The sequence below is a fragment of the Paroedura picta genome, chromosome 2, assembly GCF_049243985.1.
Source record: "Paroedura picta isolate Pp20150507F chromosome 2, Ppicta_v3.0, whole genome shotgun sequence".
Classification (NCBI taxonomy): domain Eukaryota; kingdom Metazoa; phylum Chordata; class Lepidosauria; order Squamata; family Gekkonidae; genus Paroedura; species Paroedura picta.
Window position 1 is genome coordinate 43816965 of NC_135370.1, and position 15515 is coordinate 43832479.

Sequence of the window (15515 nt, forward strand, 5' to 3'; positions counted from 1 at the left end):
CGCCTTGCTTCTGAAAACTGCATAACAAACTATCATAATTGTACCAGAGGCCTTCTTTCCTCTATAATTCTCAGAGGATCAATAAACAACAAAAGGTTGTTAAACATGCATTTATCACTAAACAGCCCTGTCAGCAGTTCTGTAGGCAGTCATAATATGGGAAAGTATCTCAGGTTTCGGAAGTTGTCTAATAAGCAGTTTGAAAGCAGAATTAAATTCACAGCACCCGAGTGATTCTCATGGTGTGAGTATTCCATCATGGAAGATTTATGCCACTCCATTGCCTACTGAAAACGCCATGCAGGACTGCGGCCCTTAGTTTTACTTAACAAAACCCATCTTTCAGCTTTAAACAGGCCGTGTATAAGCTGGCCATTTAAAATCAATAGCATCGAGCACAAGAACTAAGAATGGCTTATTAATTTAATGTTAGCGTAAGTAATGGCATAGCTGATTAAATGTCATATTTGCAGCGCCGTGCTGAATGAATGGATAATGTAGCTAAAGGTAAGTAACATGCACGGCCTGCAGGTTGAGTCAGCCCACTAACATCCTAGACCACCCAACCTCAAGAGTCATGATTCCTTATTTGAAGAATGCAAACACATGGGAATACACAAGATTAATACACAAACAGAAGCTCACAGTGCTTTGTAGGAACACAAGCAGGAGACCTGCAAGGAGTTAGAGAAAAGGGATCCCATCCTTGTCTCACTTGGTCACTATCTAGCATCGTTTCCCTGTTGGCCACCGCTGCCAACCCCCTTCTTGCAGGGCTATCAGAAGCCACCGTGAGACCTCACATAAAGATTCCATCTTGGCAAATCTAGTTCATATTCCATCATATGATTCTGGTCCAAACTAAATATCCAAACAAAACAAATAGCTTTGCTGGCTCTTCTATAATAATAAAAGGATCTGCGTGTCCATGTCTGTCTGTTTGTGGCAGGCATAGCTTATCGGAAAAATATGTAAGCCACGTTGAGTCCCCCTTGGGAAGAAAGGCAGGATATAAATAAAGGAAATAAATATTCTAACTTCTGTTCCTCATTTGTCACCACTAAGGCAGATTAATATTATATTATTAGGCATGTAAAGGGTGGAAGAAAAGGGAAACATGCTTCTAGTACTTCAACAGATTATGAGAAAATATCAACTTCACCCTATCATAATATTAACAAAGGTTTGCTTCTACACTACTACTATTAAATATGTTCTTAGTTGCCGAACAGGATAGATGAAGATATGAGACTGGAAAATAAGGGGGGGGGGGATTAGAAGTGGAGAAAGACGAATGGTGGATCATGTAATGAAGAGGTGCTACTACCCGACTTGACAAGACTTCCCTTTGCAAGATCTGGCTGTGCAGGAGCAGGGTGAAACTGAAGAAAGAGATAATGACCTTATGAGGAATGTTCATCTTGACAATGACTAGCTTGTCCTAGCTGGTTTTGCCTTGCTTCAGAGATGCGTGGCTGATGGGTTTAGCAGGATCTGATCACCAAATGGTTTCCCTCAGCCCAGTGGTCCCCAACCTTTTTATCACCGGGGACCGGTCAACACTTGACAATGTTACTGAGGCCCAGGGGGGAGTAGTCTTTTGCCGAGGAACGTCGCTGCCGCCACCTGAGCCCCTGCTCCACTTGCTTTCCCACCAGCGTCCCTGACTTCCCACCACCCACTGGGGGTGCTGCCAGCCACAGCTGTGCAGTGCCACGCCGAGGGGGAGCCCTGGCCATGGCGGCCGCTGGAGAGCACCAAAGTGAGCCAGTGGCAGAGTGGCAGGGCAGCCCCCGAGGTAGCAACCGGGCAGGAGGGCGAGGAGGAGCCACGGCCCAGTACCAACTGATCTACGGACCGGTACCAGTCCCCGGACCGGGGGTTGGAGACCACTGCCTCAGCCTCTTAGTAAACTTTGCAGAAAGGTTTTACCCCTAATGGCTGCAGTCAGAACTACATGAGGAATTTAAACAAATAGATTGAGTGCATACCTCATGACAGTGGTTTCAGGGGCCCTCCAGTTGATGTGGACCCCCTGAATTCTGTCTCCCCAGTACCTCTGTCTTAGCAGCCCTGCTTCCTTGTTCCAGCTGCTGCCTTCTGGCTATCCTCCACATCATTTTTGTGGGTTTCTGCAGCAACCCAAGATGTTGCTCAAGCTTTCTGGGATTTGCAAAACCCTTGATGATAATTTTGACTGGCCTCACTGCATAGCTTTGCCTATCTGTACTGATGCCAGCCAGCATTCAGTGATAGACACAGTGATAACAAATATAGCAATAATATAATTATCACTAAATAATATAATATTAAGCCTCTTGTGGCGCAGGGTGGTAAGGCAGCCGACATGCTGTCTGAAGCTCTGGCCATGAGGCTGGGAGTGCAATCCCATCAGCCGGCTCAAGGTCAACTCAGCCTTCCATCCTTCCTAGGTCAGTAAAATGAGTATCCAGCTTGCTGGTGGGTAAAAGCGGTAGTGACTGGAGAAGGGAATGGCAAACCATCCTGTATTGAGTCTGCCAAGAAAACACTAGAGGGCGTTCACCCCAGGGGTCAGACATGACCTGGTGCTTGCATGGGTATACCTTTACCTTAATATAATATCAAGTGAGCATCATAATTTCTCAACAGTGATGCATTGACTGCAGGGGTACAGTGCTCTGCTCATGCATAAATACTCTGGCACAGATGGGCTTGCTGATTGTTTGGCTGGTGGCACAGTGATCTCAGGGTGTCAGCTGTGTGGCTAACCTATACCTCAATCCCACAAAAGACAGCAGCTCTTGGTAAGGGATGCAAACTCCACTTTTCTCATCATGGTTGTCTTTACCCAATAATTTTATTGGGCTTCTGTAACTCGCCATGAGCCGGTCTTGGGAGTGACGGGAAAGAAATAGAAAAATAAAATAAATAAATAGGAGCTGCAGCTATCATAGAGCTTGGCACACCACCACACATGGTGGGCATTGGGTGGCGGGGGAGATGTCATTCCTAATTCAATTGAAATATCAGTTAGGGAATCCACATGTGATTTTAACCATATCATCTTGGGCCTAAAGTATGTCGTTTCAGCCTACAGTTAATGAAAGCTTCCCCAAACCTATGTGTTTTGTTTATTATGCAATCCTAAACAGAGTTATGCCTTTCTATTTCTGTTGAACTCAGTGGGCTTAGAAAGTTGTAACTGTGCTTCAAACTGTGCTGTTGAAACAGGTAATTTAGTTCTTTTGCCTTACCCGGGTGGAATAATTATTTTTCACCTAAATAAAGCGAACAAACACAATGGAACTAATGATGTTATACCCATTTGCTCTTACAACAAAGGCATCAATTTAATATTTCTCCTTTGGCATTGTAGTTTAAGCACTCTCTAAATAACATGTGCTATACAGATCATATTGTTATATAGACACAATACAATTAAAAATGCTTACCCCTGATACATTAATATTCTTAATTGGCAAACAGTCTGATCTTCTCAACTACATTAGCTACTCTTGTACAAGGATGACTTGGATTGCAACATGTCTTGCCATATCCTCTGCATGGAAGGAGAAGTAACTCCACTTTCCATTAAAACCAAGGGGAAATCAGGTTCGACTTGCCCAGAAATTGTTATTGTTGTTAGGAGCATTATATCCTCAGGATAAGACCCAAAAGACCAAATATTGTCCTCCCCTAAAATGTGTAGAGCTTCTGCATCACATCAGGTCTTGGATCCCATGAAAATTTACAGTGAGTAGTAGGACTTCCACTGCCATAGAGTGATTTTCTCACTTCTACCCTCCTGCTGCAGACCATCGTACTCTTCAAATGCTGCTCCTGGAGAATGGGGCCCCCACCTGGAAGAGTATAAATGGGGAGTTAGAGAGTTAGAGGGGGGGGGCTGGCACAAATCATATCTTCCTTGTGCCAAAACAGTACTGTAAATATCTCCCAACATAAAATCAAAGGAAGGTCTTGCATTGACACTGGACAATCCTGTGCTTTTTGCAGAACATTCAGGCTCCTAAATGCACTCATGTTTTCACTTTGTTAAGGTTATGTTTAGAAATATATCTGTCTAAAGCAATGCGGGGAACCAATTTGTCTGCATAAGACAAATATATTTCTTACGCATACACACCTATCTTCATCTTCCAGCATCCTCTGTAGCTCTTATCATTTTTGTATCTGCTTTGTGTAAATATCAACTTTACGGGTGGCTTTTATTTTCTTCGCAGCTTACACTATTCCCTTGAATCTTAAAATATATTTATGCCTTTTAAGTTTGAGTACAAGTCACAGTCACAGAAAGCAGATTCTCACTTTTAATTGAGCCCCAAACAAAAATCTAAGGTTTCCAGCAGAATCATAAATAGAGGTGGAAAAATCACTGACCATATCTGTACTGGAAACGCTCTGGCATAAAGTCATAAATGCTATAAAGTTTTATAACAGTTGGACAGACCTTTCTTTTACTTTCTTTTCTATTGCCTATATTTTTCTGTAATGTTGTGTTGTCCTTAAACAAATACTATAATCTTATATTATTCACTGTAAATTGTATCCCTCTGGAAAGCACATTTATTACCCTATTTTTTCAGTACCCTCCTAGCCTAACTGATATAAAAAGCTTATGCACATTTCCCCCTTCTTGAGGCAAGTGCACTTTTAAGGTAATTTTAGCCAGTAATGTGAAATGTTTTGGATATGTAGCCCCCCACTCCAAGCAGAAATGTAAAGGTGTAATTTATTTTGTCTTCTGCTAATAGTTTGTACCGTTTTCAGATGGAAAACTTTTCTAGTGTGAAAACACTGTAGTTAGGTGGTATATAGTAACCTATGGCTTCCATTACAATTAATTTCAGCTTGCAACTTAAAATGTGTCTTCTCTATGACTAAAAATCATAATTGTCTACTTTTTTATTGAGTTCAACAGATATACACACAATTATATGAGGGTTTTTCTTGCATTCTTGGCACTTTAATTGCCCTTAAACATTTAATGGAACTTAAAATTGCTTAATTTCAGCTCAGTTAGACCCATAGTTTGTCCTGAACCTATATAGGTTACTGTCTGTTTTGCTCTGATATACTATGGCTTGTTAACAATAAATAATGAGATACAAGACTCCCATATCTGGATAAAGAGAAATTTTCCTTCCTCCCAGCTCTTTCTCCTGATGGATGACCACCCTGATTCTCCCCCATAAGCATTAGCCAGCTGCCTGGAAGCGGTGACAAGGTGGCTCAAGCAGAGTCGTCTAAAGCTCAGTCCTTCACAGGTCCTGTGGCTGGGCAGGAAGGGTCCAAGCAAAGAAGCACATTTGCCCAACCTGGATGGTATACAGCTAGTGGCTCACTCCGCCAACAACCTATGTGTGATCCTGAATGCTTCCCTCTCAGTGGAGGCCCAGGTCACAAGAGTAGCACAGTTGGCCTTCTATCACCATCGCCAAGCCCTACTTGGCCCCAGAACTCTGTTGTGGATCCTGCTGAATTCAGATTGATTTGGAAATCAAATTCAGTGTAGACAGCAGGGATTTATTCGAGCTGGCAGTGGGTAAAAAACCCCGTGTAGACTACCCCCAAGTCTTAAAACAGTTATTGACGCAGACACATTAATATAGGAGCAAAGAGTTAAATTCCCCTATGGTTGTACCACGATCCACAATCCAAATCAGGGGATCCTAAAGCTACTGTTATGTATGAAATCCATTCTGGACATCTTTAGGTATATACAGAAATTATATGGTATAGATATGGCAAACCTGTATCAGAGTTCTAGGGCCTTGTTTGAATGACATGCCAAACCAACATATGTTCATAAAAGCCAGAAATGCCAGTGTCTTGCTTGCCCTCTCAGCTCGCTCTTTCAATCCTCCTCTGATGTGCAGAGGATGGTTTTGGAAGTGTATAGTCAAACTCCAGTTTGCTACGAAGGAAGGAGGGGAACGTGAATCCATGACAAAAAGCTGCATTTATACCCCTCAAGAACAAGTAGATATTTGTTGTGGCATTTTAAGACAGCCTTATTTCAGTCTGAAAATGAAGGATTCAATGACTGGAAATTTCCATGTGAGAAAGATTTCTGGCATGCTGGGAAGAATTCTAGGCTAAAATCTTTCCTCCAACAATAGCATCCTGAAATATCCTATTCAGAAGGGGAAATGGCAAGCTGTTCCACATAATTTCAAAAGCCATAAAATTACTGTGACCTTTCTGTTCTGGTCTTGGAAAATACCTGGGGATCTGGTCAAACATCAAAGTAACATTATTTTAACACTAAGATTTTTTTTTTCATGAGATACCGACACTGGTATCTGATTCAGTATGTTTATTCTAAGTTGCTAATATTCTGAACTAGTTCTGATAATCCTTTTTCTATCTTTACCAAAATCTTTGGTGTAGCTTTAAGAAGATGTAAGGATATTGGTCAATTGCCTTCATAATCAAAGAGATATAGTAGTTGCCATGTTTTGTATAACACGCAAACTGTGCTTCATGATTTGAACTGCAAACAGATAAAGTTGTGATTATTTCAGTGAACACAAATGAGTCATATATATGCAGAGTTGCTAAGTCTGGGTTGCAAAATGCTGGAGATTTGGGGGTACAGCCTAGGAACGACAGGGCTTGGGGAGGGGAAGGGAGACAACTACTGAATGGCTGCTACAGGAGGTAGAGCCAACCACAAAATGTCAGGGAGCAAGATTATGTATAACTGTACTATTACCTCTTCAGTGTTTAACAGGATGCCTTTTAACCTGCACAGCCAATCAGAAGCCTTGATGGGGGAAAGCCCCACCTAGCCCCAGCAACTTTATAAAGCACTTAGCGGGCACCAGGGGGAAAAAGCACTTAGCGGGCATCAGAAAAAGTGTCCACGGGAACCGTGACACCCCTGGGCTCCACACTGATGACCTCTGGTATAATGCCATAGAATCCACCCTCCAAATCTCATTTTCCCCAGAGAATCTGATTTCTGTTTTCTAGAGTTCATTTGAAATTCTGTAAGCTCTCTTGGTCCCGCCTAGAGGCTGATAACCCCATATGCAAGTGGTTGATTAAATATGCATATCTTATTGTTGAGGATGATGACTAGATGGCACGGGGCCTGGGACAAGTGATCCTAGATTTAGGTATTTAAAGTATATGTGGATGACTACTGATAGTTCTGATTTTCAAAGCAGTATCTTCAGACTCTGCAGAGGCACCCATATGATGCTGTGAGAGAGAGATGTTTGTGTCTTGCATATCAAACAAAAATCTCTCCTTTGAACAAAATTACCTTTTCATCATTGCTTCATTTCTGAAAAGACAAGTATACCGGCAACTCAACCCAGCTGTAATGCTAACTGTGAAAACCTGTTGCTTAAGTACGCAGGGGCAGGACATGGTATCTTAGCTGTACAGAAACAGTAGTCTGTACTCATGGACATTTTTTTTTTTGGTGTTATTACTTCATATATCTCAGAATTCATCCCTAGAGCTGAAAACATAAATTCATAACTGAGAACTAGTGAGTCCTGACACAAATCAGTCCCTGGATAGCTTGCTTGGCACATAGCCTTCTTAAAGACCTCTGAAGTCAATACAAGTCTCCTGTAAACATTGCCACCTGTTTGAAACAGCAGTATAGGATTCCTTATCACACAAAGAGAATGATTCCTCTTGAGTTTTTAAAGTTAGGGCGTGCCTGTTACCTCCTGCCTTTTATTAATCCAAGTAGTTTAATTGCTGTGGTGGCTATTAAGATTATATAACCAGTACTTTCCAAATTCCTAAATTATTCCTTTGTAAGAAGAACGTACGGATTTAATTTTCTTTCCTTCCTGTGCTATTTAAGGAGAAAGAACGGTTAAAACAAGAAAAACGAGATGAAAAGAGATTAAATAAAGAGCGTAAACTGGAACAGCGAAGATTGGAATTAGAAATAGCTAAGGAGCTAAAGAAGCCTAATGAAGATATGTGCTTAGCAGACCAGAAGGTAATCAGAATAATGTAAATTTACTCTTTTATATCCCTGCCACTTTTCATACTGTTTCCCTTTTTTTCACCTACCATTGTTACAATAATTAATTTTTCTTACTGAAGTTGCCTTAAAATAATTCCCATTTTATTTTAGACTGCTTGACGTTACGTTGGTGTTTAAGTGTTGCCTCTGTTAAAATGATCACTATAAAGTAATAATGAATTAATGAAAGAATGGATTTCCTTGTTTTGTTTTTAAAGCTAGTAGTGAATGTTTGATAGTTTTGACATCAACTGGCCTATTTGTCAGGTTTTTGCAAGACTGAACTTTCTTTAGAAATTTCTTGTAACTTCCTTAAAGTATGAGGATAGCATACTTTTTCTTAACTATAACTATAGATCCCAAATGTTGCACTGAGTTTGATGAGTGGTTCTCATCCATGGGTGATGACTGTCCCTCTGCTTTTCAGCCTTTGCCAGAGTTGCCTCGCATTCCCGGCCTGGTTCTCTCTGGAAGTACATTTTCGGATTGCCTCATGGTGGTGCAGTTTTTGCGGAACTTTGGGAAAGTTCTTGGCTTTGATGTAAACCTGGATGTCCCAAGTTTAAGTGTTCTTCAGGAAGGGCTGTTAAATATAGGTGACAGCATGGGAGAAGTACAAGATCTGCTCGTGAGGTTGCTCTCAGCTGCCATTTGTGATCCAGGGCTGATAACAGGATACAAGGTAACGAATACTCTTCAGATGTTCTCAACCTTAGCCAGACGATCAAAATACTCTGCTAACCATGACTGCCTTTTCAGATGTAATGTCAACAGTAGGCTTTGTCATTACACAAATGAGCTTGGAAAGTCCTTAGGCTCACAATGCTCCCCCTCCCTCCTCTTGATTGGAAATGACTACACGTGGTTGGGCCTGAAGTGTGGAAGTTTTCTGTTCCTGAGTGGCACGAGAGGGGAGAGGGGAAGAGGAGTAAACAAGCTGAAGCCTCTTGACTGTAATGACAAACCATAGATTGTTGTAAGACCTTAATTCTCCTCAACAGAAGAAGGTAAACCTGTTTCTGGGCTGTTCTGTTTGAGATTGCATGTGGCCTTTCACATGATTTGACCTGCAGTTAGGAAATTCAGACTAGAAATCTCCTTTGAACTTAGTTTTCTATGTGGGAAGGATTGTGTACTTAAAGAATAAAACTCTTGCCTGCTTCCACACATTGCATTATTGTTATTCTATAGCAGTCCTTTGCAGCTGTATTAGTTTTGTCCACACAGGAAAATCCAGTCATGGATGACTGCTTTAACATACCAATTATGTGTGTGGGTGCAGTCTTTATTGTTGTTACTGAAGAATACATTCATCTCAAGAAAGGAATAACTTTTAGTTTGCCCGGCATTAACATGGTCTATAGTTTACTGCATTGTGCATGAAAAACCTCTGCAGGGTTCTGCACTCTAAGGATTCATAAGTTCATAAGTTAGTTTACACAAATTTTACTTGGATGTAACAATGGAGGCAAAAACCAGGAAATGACTAGATAGATACTCCAAATAGATATCCAATTTCCTGCATAGTGAGGTTAATTGTAAACTGTACTATTATATTTATTTCATCCTTAGTCTTCGAATTTTCTGGTCTTTTAGATGATAGTTTGCACCCCTCTCTAGAAAACTTTAAGTCCACGCTATATAGTACGTGGTGATCACATAGCACAATAAACCTCCCAAATATTTCTATAGTTAAAAAAATTCATAGTCTGCCCTTGACTTCCATTATTAGGAACACTTGCTATGCGTTAGATATAATGGATCCAACCAGCCTTGCAGCTGGTAAAAATGGGAAGCAGAAGTTCACTGACTACCCAAAAGTTCATTCTAAGGATCATGGGATCTACAGAGAAAAACTAACAGGGCCCCATGGAAAGGAAGGAAATTTAATTTGATATTTCACTACTACTTACACTACCATAGAACAGGGGGGTGGTTTCCACTACTTCCATAGAATTGTTGAACAAACATTCACCTGCAAGCTGCTGGTGGTTAAGTCTCCTTAAGTTATGCAGATTTGGACCTCAGACATTATTATTATTATTATTATTATTATTATTATTATTATTATTATTATTATTATAGCCCACCACTCCCTTGCGGCTCATGCCATATCACAGGTGACAGCCAATCTAGTGTTAACATTAAAGACTTTCATTTCTGAATTTCAGCAGAGATTAATAGTATCTAGCTTGTCAAGTTTCTTAAGACCATCATACCTGTTGCCAACATCACTATGCGATGTTTTTTGCCGTTTCTCTTTAAACTTGTCATGCGATCGTGCTCCAGAATATGTTTTTTCTCTCTCAACACCTTCCCCCGTCTCCCATGAATTCTCTGTAATGGCAAACTTATTTTAAATTCACTTACTTAAAAAAAAAACAGTTTTGAGTTTGCCAGGGAAGTTATTTATAAGGAAACTGCTCCTGGCAACCTCGCCTCCCCCCCAAAAAAAATCCCCCCTCTTTTTAGCAGTTCTTGCGCTAAACCTTCAGACTATTTGTAACAACGAAATTTAAAAGCTGAAGAGGATGCAAACTATTAAAGAAGTTCCAGCATGTAAGCAAATGTTGATGCCTCTCTTTTATTTCTTAAGTTCCCCCCCCCCCATTTTTTGCTATGAAATAGAAACACATGTTCTCTCTTGAGGAGAGGAAGACACTCTGATGTACTTGGGTTCCTCTTCCTACAATCCCTGGAGGCAGGAAACTGATTGCACTTTCCATTTCCGAGGGGAGGAGGATCCATCCTCAGTCTTTTTCCTGCGTCTGCCCGAGAGAGTAATGGATTTAGAGAGTTCTTGAGATTTATTTTTAAGAAGCTTCTTTGGTTGCACTTCATTTTTCTCTTTCCATGTGTATGCCCTTCTGTGTTCCTTTCTCATTGTTTAAAAAAACAAACTTTGTACTTCAGGCCTCATCTTCTCTGAGGCTGTTTGTCTTTTGCCTGCTGCTTCAGGTGACGTCTGCTACTGAGTTCTCCAACCTTGGGATCTTCTCTAAGGGAGAGTTGAGGGAGGTGATTCCCAGGCATTGAAATAGGAATTCCTGGCAAACCCACTTGCTCAGCCATCCTACCATTGCTCCTAGAGAGAGCCATTGGCCATGAATGGCCTGGCTTGGATTATGAAGAAGCAGGCTTAATTTTGATGCCAAAACTGCAGCCTTTAGTGATTGGCCTTATGTAGCTCTTGGAACAGTGAGTTGAAAGGAGACAGTAGTTCCCCACCAGGAGAGAAGCCAGGACAGGGGAAAGCCCTTTGTTGGCTCACCATGCTTCCAGAACTGGCTAGAACAAGTGTGCTTGCACATGAAGGCTTATATCTTGAATGAAACTCTGTTGATTTTAAAAGGTGCTCCTGGACTTAGACTTTCTTCTGCTGCTTCAGACCAACAAAGCAACATACCTGAATTTGTTACCAATCAGTTAAAAGAAAACAAAGAAGAAAATAGCTTCTTTACCCTCCTAGAAAAGATGACACTGGGTCTCCCACCCACCCCAATCCCTCTCTCTCTTTGGTCAAACATCTTTAAAAAAGGCCTCTAGTCACAGAGAAATGCCAGGACTCTTGGACAACAAAGGCTGTCCGTAAAAGCACCTTCTCCATTAGGAGGAATTATTCAGATTTCTTGGACTACAGGTCTGAATATAGGAAATCCCTCTTAGGTTCTGAGGATTCTGATATAGAGCTGAATTGAGAGCCAGTTGACTGAGGATGATGTCCATCAACAAAGCAAGCCAACTCATCACCTTTTCCCTTCCTGGATCAGATGCACTTTGTAACACCCCGAGTGTATCAGAGTGTCCTTCTCCCCTCTAAAACATTGGATTTACCATAAAGGTTCTTTCTTCTTGAGGGTAAGGAGGACACTCTGGACCCATCCTAATTGGAGGGTGCTTGTTCAGTTTATTACGCTTCCTAAAGAGTGACTGGCTGTGAATCTCCATGTTCATTGTTCTTTCACTGTTCTAACAGTTTATCTTGACCTGTATGGTTTGTTTCAAAGGGTCCTGTAAGCTTTGTTGTCTGTCTGTCTGTTTGGCATGTGTTATGGACTGTTATTAGCTTCAGAAGTCTCCATACCAAGGGTGGGCTCCTCCTGCCCCCATAGATGCAAAGACTCAATTTCCTGCCTCCAGGGATTGTGGGAAGAGGAACCCAAGCAGATCAGAGCATCCTCCTCATCCTCAAGAAGAAGGAACCTTCATGATAAATCCAATGGTCCATTTCATTTATGCTGTCAGTATTACACTATTTTACATACCACTTGTTTACAAGAATTTTTTTTCCATAGGCCAAAACCATCCTTGGGGATCATTTGCTGAACGTTGGCATCAACAGAGACAATGTGTCTGAAATTCTGCAGATTTTTATGGAAGGCCACTGTGGGCAAACTGAGCTCACAGAAAGCTTGAAAACCAAAGCTTTCCAGGCACACCCTCCAGCTCAAAAAGCATCCATACTTGCTTTCCTTATTAACGAGTTAGCATGTAGCAAAAGTGTTATAAGGTAAGGCATATTACAGCACTTTCATCTATTGGGGGGCTGTACGTGTACATTTTGTTTCTGATCATCTCAGTGGGTATTTGTGTTGATCTGCAATGGAACAGCTAGATTCAAATTCAGTAGCACCCAAGAGACCAATGAGATTTGGGGGGGTATGAGCTTCCACGATTCAAAGTTCCCTTTGTCAGACTTTTTACTCTTGAAAACACCCTACCCACCTGTCTAATGTATCTTAGAAGAAAGAAATCTTGTGGGTCTCTAAAATGCCACTGGACTCTACTCTACTTCTTAGTTTCTGAAGAGGCTAATCACTGTGAAGTAATAACAAATGGTTCATTAGGGGGATTGGATCCTAAGACTCCCTTCCAGGGAATGAGATGTTTGCAGCTTTGTCACTTAGTGGAAGATAGTCACAAGTCCCATCCCTTTTTAAATATTTTGTTTGTTTCATTTAAGCCTTTTTTGCCTTGCTTCTTCAAGACACTACGCAGCTTACAACAGTTAAGAACATAGGCAACAATGGGAAGGGGCTGTTGCTCAGCATTAGAGCATCTATTTGTCATGTAAAAAGTCCCAGGTTCAGTCTCTGGCACCTCTAGCTAAAAGGGCTGGTAGCAGATGATATGAAAGATCTCTACTAGAAATCCTGGAGAGCCTTTGCCAGCCTTTGCCAAATACATGGCAGTACTTACTTTGGCGGACTGATCGCCTGACTCATTATAGAGTAACTTCATGTTGAGTAGGCAATACTTCAGCCCTTTCAGAATTTATGACAAATACACTTGAAAGGTGTGCTTTGGCATTTGAATATCTGAATTTCCTATAGTGGTCTGCTTGCATTTTTCCTTTGGTATGAAGTTTGAATCCAGTGGTACCTTTAATGTTTCATTCTGAATATAAGCTTTCACGTGTATGCAGAATTAAACTTTGTTGGTCTTAAAGGTGCCACCGGACTCAAACTGTGTTCTATTGCTTTAGACTAGCACAACTACCCACATGAATTTTCCATAGGTGTCATCCATGAACAGTAATTCTCCAAAGGGTTTCTTTCTTACAGAAGCACTCGAGGTGATCATTTAATTACTTTATGTAATCACATATATAATATGCATCAGGCATATATGCAAATAGAGGTACTCTTCAAATATTTTTGTTTTAGAATGAATGACCTCAACATTGGGGCTTTTTCTGTTTTTACAGTGAAATTGATAAAAATATAGATTATATGTCTAATTTAAGGAGAGATAAGTGGATGGTTGAAGGCAAACTTCGAAAGTAAGTGATATTTCTTTTTTTTATTGTTGTTTTACTTTTGTTTTACATTTGTCATAAAGATTGCTTCAAAAACAAAAACAAAACAAAACATGTAAAAATAAACACAGTAAATGGCTTTTATTTTCTGAAAATATGGGGAATTAATTTTTAAAGACCCATGATTTTTTGCTGAAAATCCATTAAAAATATATGAAAATTATAGGGCTTCAAACTGGAGGAAAGTCATTTTGTTTGGTGTGAAAAAAAGGAAAAGCTGTCACATTATTATGCAGTAGTCAAAGATGTTTGGAATGATCATATTTTAGCATCCTTCTGAAAGATTTTTTGCAGGCTAAGGCTTTTCTGCTCTAATTATATTTAAAAACTTGCAGAAAACAAAGTGATCTAGTTAAAATTACCTCAGAGTTTGCTGTATAAAGTAAATATTTCCTGTGGTAGATCTGGGAAATGATTCTGTTTCTGAGGTAAATCTCATCAGTTTGCCATGGAGCAAACAGTCAAGTTTTTAAAGATCATAACTTTACATCCCCTATTTTTTCCATTGTACAAAATAAAATTCCATACAGCAAGTATAACGGCTCTATCTACCATAGAAATTTAAGTTGAAATTACTGTGAATCGCTGGAGATATGTGTAGCCAGGTGGTATTGCATACTCAGGCTCCTTTTCCTTCTCTTCAAATCATGTTTCTCTCTTGTCTAGCAAAGGAAGGAGTCCCTTCTGAGCTCTTTGCTTCAGGTACTTATGTTTCTAATTCTGTTTCTCCCTCCCACCTGTCTAATGTATCTTAGAAGAAAGAAAGAAGAACTAAAGGTGAACAACAAGAGGGAGACAGAAGAAATAAAAAGACTATTAAAAGAAACTGCAGGAAGAAAAAAAAACTATTTAATGTTATTAACACTACTGGTTCCTAAATTATGCAGGGTTAATGGCTGTATTTGTTGTGAGGCACTTCTAATGATTTAGTTTCCTATATAGAATAGAATATACTATACATAATCTGTTCTATCAAAGGGCTAATGAAAATTGTGACGCTGGCTCTACAGGCAGATGCTTGTTTGCTGCCTCTTGCCTTAGGGGCAAGTCAGACTACTCTCTCCTGCCCTTTCAGAAAATGTAAGTACTAGATTTTGGGGTTTGTTCTCATCTCCCTCCCCCCCCCCCTTAAATCCCATGGCTCTTCTGGCAAGCAATTGGTTCCTTTTCTTTTCTGAATCTTTTTTCCTGGTTACTCTTCTCGGCTTCCCGTCCTACTCTCATAATGTCTGATAAACCTGATAACTTTCTCCTCATCCACTGTGCCATAAAACTCGACTAGCTGACGACTCTTACTTACTCAACAGGAAATTCTTCTTGACCACAGAAATTGGTTTATCTCATGGTCACCAGTTTTACGTGTGTCAGTAAATGTTCTACATAGCAGGTGCTCTGCATGAAGCACTTTTATTGCTAAGGCCTTCAAGCAGCATTACTCTCCAGAGATGTATCTTAATCAGGTCCTGGATTTTCTGGTGCCCCTTTTGCACTTTTCAGTCTTCCTTTTTCTATGACCTTCTCTAAAAGCTTCCTTGACTCTTTCTTCAGTAAGGAAAGGATGCCTACAAGGTACTGCCATAGCTCTCGCACCATAACTTGATACAGAGGCCAGCAGCAACTGACCAGAAGACCAAAATAAACACATTATGTGTATCTCTTGGATACATTTACTGATTGATTGACTTATTGTGTTTTCTT

General features: G+C 40.5%; 1 protein-coding gene across 17 annotated transcripts in view; it reads left to right on the plus strand.

Annotated features, from left to right (window-relative positions):
- BAZ2B (bromodomain adjacent to zinc finger domain 2B) overlaps positions 1 to 15515 on the plus strand; it is a 260648-nt gene that overhangs the window by 208791 nt on the left and 36342 nt on the right. For all 17 annotated transcript variants that reach the window (XM_077319933.1, XM_077319942.1, XM_077319936.1 and 14 more), the window contains 4 exons: positions 7832 to 7972; positions 8427 to 8681; positions 12295 to 12509; positions 13707 to 13781. In XM_077319933.1, the coding sequence (XP_077176048.1) occupies positions 7832 to 7972; positions 8427 to 8681; positions 12295 to 12509; positions 13707 to 13781 (686 nt within the window). The remainder of the gene's footprint in view (positions 1 to 7831; positions 7973 to 8426; positions 8682 to 12294; positions 12510 to 13706; positions 13782 to 15515) is intronic.